Source organism: Odontesthes bonariensis, chromosome 6 (genome assembly GCF_027942865.1).
Source record: "Odontesthes bonariensis isolate fOdoBon6 chromosome 6, fOdoBon6.hap1, whole genome shotgun sequence".
Taxonomy (NCBI): Eukaryota; Metazoa; Chordata; class Actinopteri; order Atheriniformes; family Atherinopsidae; genus Odontesthes; species Odontesthes bonariensis.
The window spans coordinates 25,022,255-25,038,215 of NC_134511.1; the positions used below are offsets into that span (position 1 = coordinate 25,022,255).

Sequence of the window (15,961 nt, forward strand, 5' to 3'; positions counted from 1 at the left end):
TCCACCGTGTCAAAGGCTGCTGTGAGATCAGGCAGCACTAAGACAGCAGGGTGCTCGGCATCCACAGACAGAGCTATATCGTTGTGCACCTTTAACAGTGCAGACTCAGTGCTGTGACCAGACCCGAATTATCAAAAAACCAATTATCAATTATTAGTAGTAAAAGTGAGAGCATTTCCACACGCACCATGCGAAGGGAACTCAGGGATTGGGACTGAAGAGCTGTGTGGCCCTAAGAAAACCACTTATCAGTGAGGCTAATCGGAAAAAAAGGCTTCAGTTTGTTAGGGAGCATAAAGATTGGACTGTGGAGCAGTGGAAGAAGGTCATGTGGTCTGATGAGTCCAGATTTCCTCTGTTCCAGAGTGATGGGCGCATCAGGGTAAGCAGAGAGGCAGATGAAGGCCTGGTGCCTGCCGTACAGGCCTGTGGAGGCAGGGCTACGACCTGGGGCTGCTGCAGGTGGTCGGGTCGAGGTTCAGCAACGTTATGAGCCCAAAGACCGAGGTCAGCTGACCACCTGAATATCAGACTGGTCATCAATCATCGGGCTCAAACTGTGAAAGAGTGCTTCAGGGAGCGCGAGACATCATTTTCACTCATGGACGGGCCCCCACAGAGTCCAGACCTTAAGCCCACTGATCTTTGGGATGTGCTGGAGAAGGCTTTGCGCAGCGCTCCGACTCTCCCATCATCAATACAAGAACTTGGTGAAAAATCAATGCGACACTGGACGGAAATAAATCTTGCAACATCGCAGAAGCTTATCGAAGCAATGCCACACCGAATGAGTTCCGTAATCAGAGCTAAAGGCGGTCCAATGATATATTAGAGTGTGGGACCTTCTTTTGGCCAGGCAGTGTATAAGCTCTCAATTAGAGAAAAAAGGCTCTTTGTGTGAAAATGGCAGTCCAGATGCTTTCAGTGGATGTACAGTAGATAAATCTGTGTAAACGGGACAGATACGTGCACACTGCATTTGTCTGCTTTATTATACAGTTTGGTCACCTCTCGTTTAGATTATTGTAATTCTCTTCTGTTTGGCCTATCTCAGAAAACTTTACATAAATTACAGTTGGTTCAAAACTCGGCTGCCCGCATCATCACGCGGACCCCTTCAACCACACATCCCACCTGTTTTGCAACAGCTTCATTGGCTTCCTATCCCATATCGTATTAACTACAAAATACTTCTTCTTACCTTTAAAGCTATCCACAATCTTGCTCCTCCGTATCTTTGCCTGCTCGTACCCTCAGATCCTCATCCTCTATTCATCTCACTGCCCCCCCCCCCCCCCCCCCCCTCCCCTCCGTCCTGTTACTATGGGGAGCAGAGCATTTAGTCCATCTGCTCCCCAGCTCTGGAACTCTCTTCCACCTGATCTCCGTAACACACAAACATTGCCACATTTCATATCCAAACATAAAACTCACCTGTTTAAATTAGCCTATGCATTGTGATTACTATTGCACTGTTTTAATTAACTTTATTTTTTATCTATTTGTTATGTATTATAAATTGTGTTTATTTTTATTTAAGGTGACCTTGAGTGCCTATGAAAGGCGCCTATAAATAAAATGTATTATTAGTATTATTATAACATAGCTTACACTTTTCCTGTTTACAGTATGTTGGGGTGTGGAAGATCTCTTGCATGGCCAAATAAAACAGCAAAAACATTTGTCCACACTTAAATTGTGCCTTTAATTAGTACATTTAATACATGTTTTATTAGAGGAAGCAAAAAAGGCCCAACAGGACAGTAGTTCAGCTGAAAACCTGTGCAGCAAAACACGCATGTTTGAAACTTCAGAAATCAGCTGTGATGGAAAGACGAGTGTAAAAAAAAAAAAGTCAGACAGGGATTTCAGTCACTTAGCGTTTCTGAGCATTACAGCACAGCTTTTCTGAGATAAAGGAACTAAAACGCTGCACAGTTCAGTGTCACAGATGCCACATCCAAAACAACCATCTTAATGGAGCTCACTGAAATTGATTCAACAGGTTCTGCCATACTGCTCGCCTTTTCTTTAACAAGTACCATACCCAAAGATCAAAAGAGACTAACGTATACTTCAAATCAGATTGTCAGTTATGGCTTTGCCATCATGAGGATAAACAGAGAGAAAGCACTCTGAGGTACACTTTGAGCTGGCCTGGCTGGAGTTCCAGGTTTACTCCCCTGGCAGATAAGAGGCTTCTTTGTCTGATCTGCATAATAAATGTCATTTGCCCCCCAAAAAATGCTTCTGCCCCTAACACATGAGGAAGAGACAGACTGCTGCCTACGCTGGAGAGGCTGGGCCAGCCTCATGGGCAGAACTTTACTCCAACATCTCGTTCGTTCCCACTGCCCCACGACATACAGGGAAGGCTCAGCTAAACCCTCAGAACCATGTTCTATAGGTTCCAACTTTGTCCTGCAGCAAGACAGCCACCCAACACCTCCAGCACTCAGAATGGAAAGACACGGATGGCGTGATACGAGTCCTGTCGCGGCTGCCACTCGTATGGCTTGGGTTTGACTGAAAGGTTTGGAGCGTGCAGAAAACTGATGCAGCTGCGGGGAGAGCACGCCACCCTGCTGATGGAGGGCGTGTGCAGAGCCCTTTGGTGGTCAGACATGAGACGTCTGCAACTTTGAATTGTATGTTGCTTTGTTTCCTTCTGAACTGGTGCCTTCATATTTACTGAGAACATTTCATGGCAATAAAATGGACTGAAGCCTGTGTTCCACACCTTGGTGAGGTGCATCTTTTAGTGGAAATAGGAATAAGGATTGATCTGATATCACATCTATAAACGTTAAACACATGAATTGGTTTGATGAACACATGTACACTCTTATCGTGTTGAAACAGACTCAGGAGCAGCTGAGCTGAGGCTGGCCCTGGGCTTTGGCTCCTCGTCCGCTCTTCTTCTTCTCTTGTTCAGCTGCTCGGTGATATCACAAACACCCTCGCATCAGCAAATCATTTCAACCTCACATAATACAACAAATGAAAAACATTACAACAATACTATGTAAAAATACAACTCAGTTAGCAATAGCCAATAGAAATAAATGATTCTTTTTTTTTTAAAACTTCATCAGACAATGCCCCAAGATGAATGGAAAAATGATGCAGTGATTATTGGCAGTCAATTCTCCTCTGCTTTGTATTACAGTGTCTTATCTTAAATCGGCCATTTTCAACAGAAGCAGGCTTTTTGTCTTTGACATCGATGCATTATCACATCACGTTACCTTTGCCTTAATGTGTCGATGAACCTAAGGATGACTCATTCGATTCCTTTGACTTTCAGCTCTTCCTGAACTCTGCTGAGGTATTCAGGGTCTGGGTATCCATAGCTGTGAAAGGGGACAAAACATTCTTTAACACGACATGGACTCGCATGCTTATCACAGTCCTCTGGTACTGTTGATTATATTTACAATATGAAATACAACCCCAACTCCAAAAATGCTGCGTAAAGTGGAAATGACTACAGAATGCTATGCTCTGTAAATCTCAAACTCATATTTTAGTCTCAATATTAAAAGTCAGCCATTTGACTAATTCATGAAAAATATGAACTCATCTTGCATTTAAATGACAGCAAACACACACAGGTCCATGTTTCCCCACATGGCCGCGTCGCCTACTCTTTTAACAACATCTGTAAACATCTGGAACTGAGAGCAGCTGCTGGACCTTTGGGAGAGGAATGCTGTCCCATTCCTGTCTGATAGAGGACAGTCAGCAGGCCAACAAATGCTTCCAGTTGGTGAGAGGTCCGGAGCGTAGCAGAGCAGAGCAGAGCTGAGCACACATTAACACACTCGTAATGCTCTTTGGGGATTGGATGTAATGTCACATCACATCATTAGCCAAATGAAATGAGTAGAAAGTACATGTCTTAAGCCTCGCCAGCGGACTCCTGAGAAAAATGAGATATGTCCAGGGGCCCACCCTGATCCAGCTGTGCAGATGTCTGCCTCTTATCTCAAGTGGCTTTGGAGATACGAGTCCATTTCAGATATGTTCCGCCTTCCAGTCTATAACTATTAGAGGTTTGTCCTCTCCAAATACATGACTGATGCATTTAATGTAGCCCAGAGTCTAAGACTTAGGAACCCAAGCAACAATAATTAGCCTAAAAAGTCCACAGCTTTTGAGTTATGAGCCTGTGAAAGCTTTGCCAGTGGACTTTCAGGTTTCCCTGCAAAGTTTTTTCATTTGTGGTTGGAAATCATATATATTGGTATATATCTACTGGTGACCAACTTTTATTCATTTACATTAAAAGGGGAGCCAGGGTATCCAAAATGATCAGCCATCATAACACCACAATCTTTGGGTACAGCGAGCTGAAATGTAAAACAAGAGACTCTTCGCCCATACATGAAATCCAGTGAAGATGCAGAAGATTGGTTTTAAACTAAAATCTCAGATCTGCAATGCAAGATTTGCCTAAATTTCCAGAATGCCCTCCTCATGCCCAATGTTTTTATCCTTTTTCTTCCCCCTCCCTCAGCTGAACAAAGTACCACTCTAGTGCCCAAAGTCATGACTCCTCTCCAGAAACTTTTCTATTCTCATTCGCAAGATTACATTTAGAGTGTTTGTGAAACTACTGATAATCAAAAGACGTGCATTCTGATTGGCTGAGAAGGGAGGCGTGGATCCCCCAATTCGGCTGGGTACCTGCTCTCCTGAGTATGTTTTTATGTGAAATGATGCTTCCAACTTCATGCAACTTTTGTTAAAATGCAGTTTTATGCCAGCTGCATGAGTGGGGCTCCTTCGTCTTTATGCTTTTTAGTTACTTTTGTGGTAAGGTTGTGTGACTGTTCTTTTGCATAAAATATACCTCAAAATCAAAGGTATTCTTTTCTTTAGTGCGGTTTTAAGCTAATACATTTGTTGCTGCAGGTGTTTCAAAGAGCTAAGTGTAACTTTGCTTCCAAAGTCAGAAGTAATTACCCTGTATTTTCTTCTTTAGATACTAATACACTGCACAATCATCCTGTTTCTGTCTGAGTGGTTATTGCAAGCATTGGAAAAGTGTTTAAGTGAAAATTCAACAGTGCAATTAAGGTGTCGTCTGCGAGTAAAGCTGCATAATCACCACTTGTGTTTATACTGTATTCAGACTGGCGTAAGATTGTGAAAGTAAGTCAAATTTCCATTTAATTTTTCACCTGGCTGCTGGTGTAAGTATGAATGATGCACTGATGATAGATGTGGAAAAAAAAAAAAAGCGATTGTGTGTGCTGCTCTTGCAACACATCTTTGCACTTTTCCATATCTTTCAGGCCAAAGTCACCCAGACCGCAGAGAGATCTGCCAAAAAGTCTCCGACTTCATGTGTCACAGCATCACCACTGAGGACCGGTTTAATGCAAAGAGTCCTTCAATCAACACGGAGGCCCAAAGATGTGAAACAATTTCCAAAGACAATCAGGTTCTGGACCAAGCTGCTGAGTTCATGGAAGGCGAAGAATGAGGAGGCGAGATGAGTGAGGAGGAGGAAGGTGGCCAGATGGTGCATCTGAACACAGTGATGAGGCACAAAGGTTAAGGAGGGAGAGGAGGGGGACATAAAAGGAGCGGAGAAAGAGTCCAGTAGGTGGAGGGGAAGAATTAAGGAGAGGAGAAGCAATTTTAGGGGGAACCTGAGGATGCTGACCTATTAGCTTTTCTAAATGAACTTTTTTAAATCACAGTACCCTATGAATTGCTTTATAAATTGCTGTATTAAGTTGTTGTCTTAATAAGCAGATGTTTTTTTATATGGTGTTTGATTTAAATCCATTATTGTCTTTGGGAGTATTAGGATTTAATTTTTACTGTTCTTCATATTCCAATCTGTTAGTATTTTAGCCCTTAATTCCAAATTAATGCTCTCTACTTTGAGCACCAAAGGTCCAACAATAAGTGGATCTCATTTTTCCACATCAAATACAGTTTGGATGGACCCTGGGTACACAAAGTAGACAGAGCCCCGTGGCCAGCCTGGAGGCTTCGTTCAACTCTGACCCCCAGCTAAGATGCTGAAAGACAAAGGGCCCCCCCTTTGTCAGAAGAAAACATTCAAATCACGCCTTTTACAATCTCCTGCAGCGTTTATTCAAAAGTAGTCTGTAATGGACTTGACAAAAAAGTGTGAAATCCCAGGACAGTGCAACAGGATTTATTTCTTTTTGTATGAAATTAAAGGTAACAATTCCCTGTGGAGTCTGGTTGGCCCCTGCCTCCACGCCTGTTTGACATCACACCTTATCAGGACCTGCCAGCCAGAAGCCAGACTCTCTCACTATCCTCCGTGGTAATCGGGCTGATTCCTGTTCTAACGCGTCAGGCCAAGCTTCTGGCGTTCTACTAACTTCTGTTCCTCTACCTTCCAGTGTGCCGTGCATTCCTCTCTGCACTCTGGTTCTCTGTGCATTCCTAGCTGAAAATCCCCTGTGGAAATAAGTCTTCTCTGTTCAAACTTCCTCGTACTAACAACCTGCCTGCTTGCCCTGTGCTGACTCAGGACCTCTGCACCACAGCCGGTGGCCCTGCCCTGCTCTGCAGAATACCTCCCTGTAACAACCCCTCGGATATCCATATCAACCTTGTCAAACCCTCTCCTCTCAGCAACCCCCACAGACCACCCCTGGAAAGCCTTACAATAATCTCACACTGGTAGGGTGTGGCAAAAGGATCTGCCGAGCTGAGGGGAGAACCCTTTTTCCACTTTGATCCGGTCAGTGTCTTGGAGTTAAACTATAGCCTGAGTGCTGAATCTGAGGTAACGCCAATGAACTGGTCCTGTTACCTCCTCTGGAATACCTCCGGGAGTGCTTTTGCAGGGTAGAGATATGTTTGTAACTGTGCTCTACAGCTTGTGAATGTTTTGAGACACTGAAAGGAATCTTTGGTCACTCTCTGTACACACATCTGCAGTTTTCTGATGGAAGACACAACTTTATCTGCCAGCTGTGGAAGGTGTGTGTTGGTGCCCTGCAACTGAGTTAACTGGTGTTTCCCTGTTCCAGCAGGTATCCTTTGAATGGTGTTACAGTGTTTGTTGTCCCCTCTTTTCTGTCCTCTCAAACCCCAGCTGGTGGAGGCGGATGGCCACCCTTCCTGGTTCTGGTTCTGCCAGAGGTTTCTTCCTTTTCAAAGGGAGTCGTTTCTCTCCACAGTCGCTAAGCACCCGTGCTGTTGTGCAGCGCACTGAGCTGAAGGCCAGGTGGTTGTGTCTCAATGCAGCGGGGGGCAAACTGCTCTATAGTCCAGAGAAGGCATGCCAGATTTGCATAATATTGCCATGAACGAGGGTCTCCTACTACCTGAACCAGCCCATTGGACTAAAAAGGGAGATCTAGCAGCCTAGGTTCTTTCCTTACTTTTTAAAAAGGCGTTGGTATTTGGTGCGTTTTTCCCAAACTAGGCTTTACAAAGGGCCTCCATTTCCACTGTTATGCCGATGACGTCCAGCTTTACATCTCCACCAACTCCTTCACCCCCGCCACTCATTCCTCTCTCTCCAACTACCTCGCCGACATCAGATCCTGGATGCAGACCAACTTCCTCAAACTCAACTGTAACAAATCCGACCTGATCATTATCGGCCCCAAATCCTTCACCAAAACCACAGACAGTTTCCGCCTCACCAGACAACCCCACCCTGTTTCCATCCCCCCACAGTCGCAACCTTGGAGTCATCTCTGACAGTACCAGAACTGCCTTCTTTCATCCCGAGAACATTGCCCGACTCCGCCCATCACTCTCCTTCTCTGCTGCTGAAACCCTCATTCACGCCTTCATCACTTCCAGAATTGACTACTGCAACAGCATCCTCTACGGAACACCATCCAAAACTTTAAATAAACTACAGAACATCCAAAACTCAGCTGCACGTCTGCTCACCCGCAGCCGGGATCACATCACTCCTGTCCTCCAGAACCTCCACTGGCTCCCAGTTCCACAGCGTATTCAGTTTAAAATCCTCACTCACAAAGCCCCGTCCCACCTCACTGACCTGCTCCATCGCCACAATCCATCCCGCAGCCTCCGTTCATCTGATGCTAACCTCCTTACTCCACCATTCAGAAGCAAGCACCCAACCTGGGGCAACAGAGCCTTCTCCCAGCTGCCCCCTCCCTCTGGAACTCTCTCCCCAAACACATCTGTGACTGTACTGACTCATCCACCTTCAAATCTCTGACAAAAACACACCTTTTTAAAATTGCTTTTAATGTTTAACCTCAGTCTGTGTTTTTACTGTACTATTTTATATTGTTTTGCTGATTTTATGTTGTTTTTAAGTATTTAGAAAAGCGCTTTTATACAAAATGTATTATTATTATTATTATTATTATTATTATTCTTAATGCAAACTCAACACTTCTCATTAGCCAATAACAAAATCCCCACAGGAAAGAGGTCGTGGGCTACTCTGTCATCATTCCATTAGAGTCTATGGTCATCTATTTTCATCTATGGTGTAACCCCCCCCCCCAAAAAAAGGGGGCTTCAAAGTCCCGTGTTAATGATGATAATCAGATTTGGAATCAGTAAAGATGGTAATTGAGAACCAGATCCCCTTGAGAATCAGCTCTGAATATTTTAAAGCACTAGAATCTTATGATTCCTGTAGCGTTGCCAATTGGTGCTGGCGAATGTGAACCATTTGTAAATCAACGTCATACATGCAGGACTCTCAAGTCCGCATTTATTAAGTTATCAAGTTAATTTTTTCTCATGCACTTAAAAACTAATTAAAAACATGATGAGCATAAAATGTGGAGATAACATTGCCAACAACTGCTGTTTATTCAGCCACAGGAGCAAGATGTCTTCACCGCAGTAGATAAACCTTTCTCTGTGATGCATTTCATCAGAGACGAATAGCAGTATAGAAATGTTCTCAGAGTTGACATGAAGTCCTGACGGGTCCCTTTTCAGTAACAACTGAAGAGAAAAAGTAATAAACAAATTCTTCACATAGTAGTTTAGTGCAACTTCTAATATAAAAACCAGCAGCAGCTCAACTTGAAATACCTGCAGGCATGTAAACAAATAAGCAGATAAAAGTGCCACAGTGTTATAAAGTAAGGCAGTAATGTGCTTTTGGGAGCTGCACTCCTAATTCTTACTCTCCTCCTCTGGCTTCACAGAAGGAAATGTACATTTTTTTTTATAAAAATCAACATCTCTACCTTGTCAGGTGTGAGCCTGTTCCTGTTCTCTAACAAGGATGTTAGCCATGTCCTCGCCACCTCTTGAAATCCCAAGTTTGCATATCTCACAGTTTGCAATCGCAACGTTTTTGTCATCCCCTTTAAAATACCTCCACACCGCGGACATTCGGCCCCCAGCTTCAAGCTGCTGCCAAGTTCTGCTCCGCTTTACGTCTGCGTATATTATGTCTATGGTTGAGACGGTCTGACTCTGTACCACCACACCACAGTAAATACTAAGCTGTTATTTTTTCCCATTTGTGTTGAAACATTATAGTTCTGATAAAAAAGAATAATGAGAATAAATATACATATATAGATAGGCTACATATCCGATCCCTGATCGAGATGAAACGTCCGATAACGATCGAGTCTGAAACCGTGTGATTGGAAATCGGGACATCCCTATTTGGAAGGCACTCATTTGTCTGCGGTAGAAACTCAAATGAAAATCAAATTCAGTGGCCACTGCGTTGCAGAGGAAGAGCTGTGATTAAAAATGATCTAAAGTGAATTATTCAGGGGAAAACAAACGACACAATGTGTGCAGCTCATGGAACGAGACTGATAGTATCAGTGGAATAACTTTCATTCCATCTGATCACCATGACTGATGAATGTTTTGGTAATGAACACACAGTTTAACCAACAGAAATACAAACTGCACTACTATTTTCACAAATATTGAGGGATTTATCTATTTGGTCGCTGTGTTTAAACATTAAGTTTGACGAAAGAATTATTTTCTTGTCTCTTACATTTCCCTGAAAATAAAACTAAAACTTTTTGTAAATATAAATTCATTCATTTATTTATCGACAATGCGTCAAGATAAAAATATTCTGAAAGCGTTTTACTGAAGCTGATACTCCTTTTATTTTTCTTGTTTAGCCAGCTTCCAACTTTATAAAGTTAGTCTGGGCTCCTTACGATTAAAAATGGTCATGTTTCCCTCTGGTATTGGAATGGAGTTTAAGGTTGTAGCAACCCTTCTCCAGTCTTCTGTCGCCCATTGGGCTGCCATCAAATTCCAGATGAGCCAATATTTTCATCAGGTGATAAAATTTTTCAATTCCAGATCAGATGTTTTCTGATAATCCATTGTGAATAATAGGGGTGGGGGAAATGTCCGATTCTTAGATGCTTCGCTATTCGGACGTGGACGATTCTGAATCGATTCACAAACGTCCAAATGTCGATTATTTAAATGAAGTAATACGGACGGTTCTAACATGCGGATCCCACCTCGCCGTGAGATCCCAACAGCTCCTTCTAACTGAAAAGCAGACGTGTGGAAACACTTCGGCTTCTACAGCCGAACTGAACAAGAGCCACGTTATTGTGACGTTTTCAAGGTGTCGTGCAGGGAAATATCATCCTCCGTGAACACGGATGTTTTGTTTCTGTGCTGCAGCGTTGTGCTCCGGCGTCCGGCAAAAATAGAAGCTCTACATCTGTGACGGAGCCGGTGGAAGCGCAGTCATTGGTTAGAACTGAAACGTAACTTTTAAACGTAACTTTTGAATGGTTAACTCCATTCCACCCCACGTAACTTTCCACTTCGCACGCATTTCCATTAGTTTAACAACATATAATGGAAATTAATTATTACAAATGCACTGTTTCCCAAAATAGCAAGTCATGAATGCTTATTCAGAGAGAGAAAAAGAAACGTTGTGAAAAAGTGCATCAATCTACAGAAATTAAAGACCCATCAGTAATCGTTTTAATGGAATCGTAGCCCCTGAATGGTAATCGAATCGGGAGGTGCCCAAAGATTCCCACCCCTAGTGAATCATATTTATTTTATTTGTTTCAAAAGCAGCTGAACACCCTGGATGACACTACAAAATGAATAACATTAAATGAGGGGATTCCTGCACACAGCAGTAACTCCACACAATGATTCTTTCAAGTGAGTAATGACTAACAACAAATTTCATTATTTTGCTGCAAAAATGATAAACTATTAATCAATTCTATTCAATTTATTGGGTTTTGTTTTTTGGAACAAGTTCCAATGTGTCCCAACTCCTTTGGAACTGGGGTTCTATGTCAGAAATACTGTCATAGCGCCTGCCATTAAATGATTAAAAGAAATGATTCAATCAAAGCTCAAGGCACATTAAGTGGTATTTAATTACTATGTAATGTTGCCAAAGTGAAGTCCTTACTGAGATGGGCCTCCATGTGTTGAGGTCTTGTGATGAATATCATTCCATGTGACCATATTGTTCCTGCCACTGGTGGTGGATTGACCAATGGTGAAAATGAGCCTCTGATCAAAGGCCCGCTGCAGCAGTTTCAGGATGGCCCTGCCTTCTGACGTGTCTGGCAGATAAGCTGTTCGGGACCCGCCTTGGAATGCCTGACCCGGGTTTGGATGCTCCTCCTGCAGACGGGCAGAACTCTGGTAAAATACCTTCATTTATACGGCACCACGTCACAAGGCCAATCAACTTAATGAAGAACTTATTCCAGTCAACAATCAAACTGTGCAACATGATGCTCATTGTATGTATTACAATGCACAATCTTAGCACTGTCTCTTTGCAACATCTTAATCACTTCTGATCACATGAACTGTCGCATGAGGACATTCTACATTTGTTTTTTTTAGCTCGAGACATTACCAGATCCATGAGGGAGTGATTTACTAAATGTTTCTGGGAGCATTATTTATTGTGTGTAGACCTTGCAGCTTTGTTTGGGCCTTCTGATTTATTTTGTGGCTGTAAACTTAGTATTCGTGCATACAGAGTGGGTTTTCCCCCCACCTGTAAGCAGTTAGGTAACAGCAAACTTCTGATATCTATCTTGAAATCCTTGAGTAAATATGCGACTTGTTCACAGCAATAGATCCCCTTACAGAGTCAAAAAGAAAATCTATTGATTAGACAACACAAATGTTTTCTTACCCTTACATATGGATGCTGATCTATGGAACTTATCATCCTCTTTAGGCTCCTTAAATGTAGCTGTGCTCTTACCTTTTGAATGCCATTTGGAATGTAATAGTGGATGATTATTGTTCCATATTTCTCATATCCAGGTAAAGATAAGTTGTCTTTGGTGATATTCATTGTGCCTCCATCAGGCTGAATCCCCTTCAGAATGCCATACAGCTGTCCACAGATTGGACATACGGGCTTGTAGTCGAAAGCTTTCTTCAGACAGTCTTTGCAGAAAGAATGCTTGCACCGCAGGGTTTTTTTCTCTTTGCTTTCTATCGGCTCCATACAGATTGGACATGGTTGATCGTGTTCACTTTGTTTAGGTGAAGAGCCTGATGACTTGCTGGCTGGAACTGTATTGTTGCTGGACTGTTGTGAGAGGAACATTTTCAGTTTAGCGATATGTGCAAAATGTCCTGTGACTGTGGCCTCGTTTTTGTTGTTGCTTGATTTAAAAAGGAGATGTGGAAATCTTCCATGCAGGCCCCTTTGATCATGTGGACTTAAATGGAGAGATGTGACCTCCAGATCAGAGGCAGTTCTCTGGTAGAAAGAGATGAATCGCTGTCTCACCGAGTCCAAATGTGCCACGTCAGCAGGGTGGAAGGATTCACGAGTTGGTCTCAAAGTCACCAGGACTGAGCCAGGGGCTTTACTTTGTACAGACCTGGTGTCACGCTGTGTTTCAATAACAAAACATCTACCTGCAATCTTTTTAAGTTTTTCTGCACAAATTTGCTCAATGTAGTCCATTACAACCCCAGACACGCTCACAGATTCCACAGAAGTGGTGGCGTGGTGATTAGTCTGAGCCCGAGTCCGTCCATATGTGGCAGAATGGAAATCTTTTCCTTGTTGCAGTTTAAACACGAGCTTCTCCAGCTCCTCAAAGGTCCCCCTAACTTTGTAGCAGGAACCTACTTTCTCAGCGGAACAGAAGGTAAGAATCTCCTTTAATCTTCCAGGCTCTCCATAATCAGCTTCATCTATGATGATGGTGACGTCTGTGAGAAACTGTAACACAAACAGACAGCTGCAGTTGTTCATTAGGTCTGTACAACCGCGACAGTTATATTCATTTTCTCTGCTGGCAATGCACACATCAAGCACTTTTTATTTGATTTTTAACATGATGTGGATGCAATGTGACTTCTGCTCTGCTCTACCAATATCCGGATTTTTCTTGAACACAGCGTCATCTGACCAAACCACCACTGGACTGACTTAAACCCAATGTCTGTGCCACTGTGTACATATACAATGGTCACCCAGACACAGTAACAAGAAGCGAGAAGTCCTCGCTGCTCCACGGCCTCCTCTCTGTGGTCCAACTGCGCTCACTCCAGCCCTGGCTTTGTTTGGCTGTGCGAACATGCACGGGGGATTACGGGATTCGCGTTTATAAGCAACTTTCAAGGTAAAAGCATGATTCCTTCCTATTTTACATTCTGACAGTCATTTTCACATTGAATCATTTTAAAAATTAGATCCCCATTACATTTCACGCATAAGTTACACATCCCCAAAGTAAGTCAGCCGGGTTTCAAAATTAAATGCATTTAAAATGCCGTACAGGCCTATAGGCCTTCTTACCTGAGTCTACCAGCTGAGGAATCGTTTACTTTGAAAACTGCTTTTAACAGTGACCGTAATAAAAGCCTTCAGCTGATCCAAAATGCTGCAGCCAGAGTTCTGATGCAGAGCCTTCAGTTATCAGGCCCCTCTCTTGTGGAATAAGCTGCCAGTAAATGTCCGGGAAGCAGACACCCTTTCCACTTTTAAGACCAGGCTTAAAACTTTCGTTTTTGATAAAGCTTATAGTTAGGGATGGCTCAGGTGATCCTGAAACATCCCATAGTTAAGCTGCTATAGGCCCAGACTGCTGGGGGGCCTCATCTGTCACACCTTTCCTCACTTTACTCTCTTTTTCCTGTTTAATTTCTCAAATGATATTATGTACATGTGACATTATTGTGGTCATTAACTCGTGTTTCCCTGTTCCAACAGGTATCCTTTGAATGGTGTTACAGTGTTTGTTGTCCCCTCTTTTCTGTCCTCTCAAACCCCAGCTGGTGGAGGTGGATGGCCACCCTTCCTGGTTCTGGTTCTGCCAGAGGTTTCTTCCTGTTAAAAGGGAGTCGTTCCTTTCCAAAGTCGCCTCAGGCATGCTCAGGCGACAAGTTTCGGTGCAATCTGTTGGTTTCCTTAGCCGGGAAATTGTTTTTGAATTGGCTCTATATGAATGAATTGGATTATTTTATAAATAATTATGATTAGAATTAATTGAATTCAAATTGGCTTAAATTGAATTTTATTATCTAAGTGCCTTGAGATGACATTTGTTGTATTTGGCGCTATATAAATAAAAATGAATTGAATTGAATTAATACTACGCGTGTGCGCGCACAACTAAACGAAGCCAGGACCGCGGTCAGATGAGCGAGTGTCTGACTACTATTTCATTCACGTACTTGACCACGCGGTACTCCCGCTGCACACAACTCAATCCGGTATTTTATATTGCACTGTATATGTATAATATGCTCTGTTGTCTATGAGGTGGTTAAGGTTGGCCCGAAAAGACAAAGGAGTTGTCATGTAGCCTCAAGAAAAGGGAAAAAAACACAGGAGGTGCTCAGCTACCAAAGACAGCTCCATTATCATTGAATAACACCTTCGATTGATAAACGCCCACATCCATTCCACAGACTTCTACTTGATTTTAAGTGACGTAGTCTTAAAATCTGAGTAATGTGTACATTCTCCAGATGTTAAGTGGCTTTGCTGGGACTTTGCCCTCTCTGTGTACTGCGGGTCGTAGCAGCGGTTAGCTAGCCCCAGCGGCTAGTTAGCCCTGCTGTGGAAAAGCTCGAGCTGAGTTAGCCCCAGCGACTAGTTAGCCCTGCTGTGGAAAACCTCGAACTGAGAGTGGGCAGAGGTCTGACTGAAACCACGTGACTACTGACTGACTGTGGTGCCTCCGCAGTCAAATACATCCATACACCCATCCAGAAACAACCTTTATTTTGGAGTGTAACCTTCCAGCCCGGAAGTCATATTTGAACGTTTTCACGCCCCCCCCCCCCCCCCCGTAGAAAACGAATCAAGTTAAAATAGTTTGCTTTTGGCGGTACGTAAACCGAGTCGACACCACAAAGTTAAACGTTCAGAACTAAACAGTGGCTAATAATGACTTTGGTCAAATTTCACCAACACCCGGTGTTTCACAGTGTTTCAGCCCCGTTACCCGTTCATAAATGTTACCATTTGGAACCTACCTCCATTCTGCAAAGGTCTCACAACGCTTCTGTGGCAGCAGTTTTTTTTTAATCGAACCGAGCAACAACAATGTTCCTGCCACATAAAAAGTGACTTCGTTTCGCTTTGACGTTTTGATTTCCTGTTTGATGACGTCACCTGGTGGTAACTTTGGAAACAACAGAAACTACCAGTGAAACGGATTACTGCTGCATTAAAGGGCGCACCTCTGCACTGGGTCAAAGTGAGTACTTACTCAAATCGTTAACATACTCACAAATGAGCAGATTTATATGTGCCTGTAGGGCATGTACATATCCACTGGATTCAAACTGATACTTTATGATACGGTGTCAGCCCTAGTTATCTAATTCATTAACTAAATATACCATATCTGCTCTTTACTTAAAGCGTTGACATATATATCTCACACATGAGGAGAATATACATCAGTCTTGCTCTATCTTGTGCTGGCTCAATTTAGCAGATGCAAGTGAATTCTTTTTTGTTTTTTGTTTTTAGGGACGATTC

General features: G+C 43.0%; 1 protein-coding gene across 2 annotated transcripts; it reads right to left on the reverse strand.

Annotated features, from left to right (window-relative positions):
* Positions 1-1,599: 1,599 nt before the first annotated feature.
* On the reverse strand, positions 1,600-15,591 carry LOC142382364 (uncharacterized). Of its 2 annotated transcripts, XM_075468129.1 has the most exons (5): positions 15,451-15,591; positions 12,209-13,186; positions 11,393-11,610; positions 3,249-3,353; positions 1,600-2,935 (listed from the first exon to the last, which is right to left on the reverse strand). In XM_075468129.1, the coding sequence occupies exons 1-4, from the start codon at positions 15,454-15,456 to the stop codon at positions 3,284-3,286; spliced, it is 1,272 nt and encodes a 423-aa protein (XP_075324244.1). In that variant the 5' UTR covers positions 15,457-15,591; the 3' UTR covers positions 1,600-2,935; positions 3,249-3,283. The 2 variants fall into 2 exon arrangements, with proteins under 2 accessions (XP_075324244.1, XP_075324242.1); XM_075468127.1 differs by having other exon boundaries at positions 1,600-3,353.
* Between the last annotated feature and the right edge of the window lie 370 nt (positions 15,592-15,961).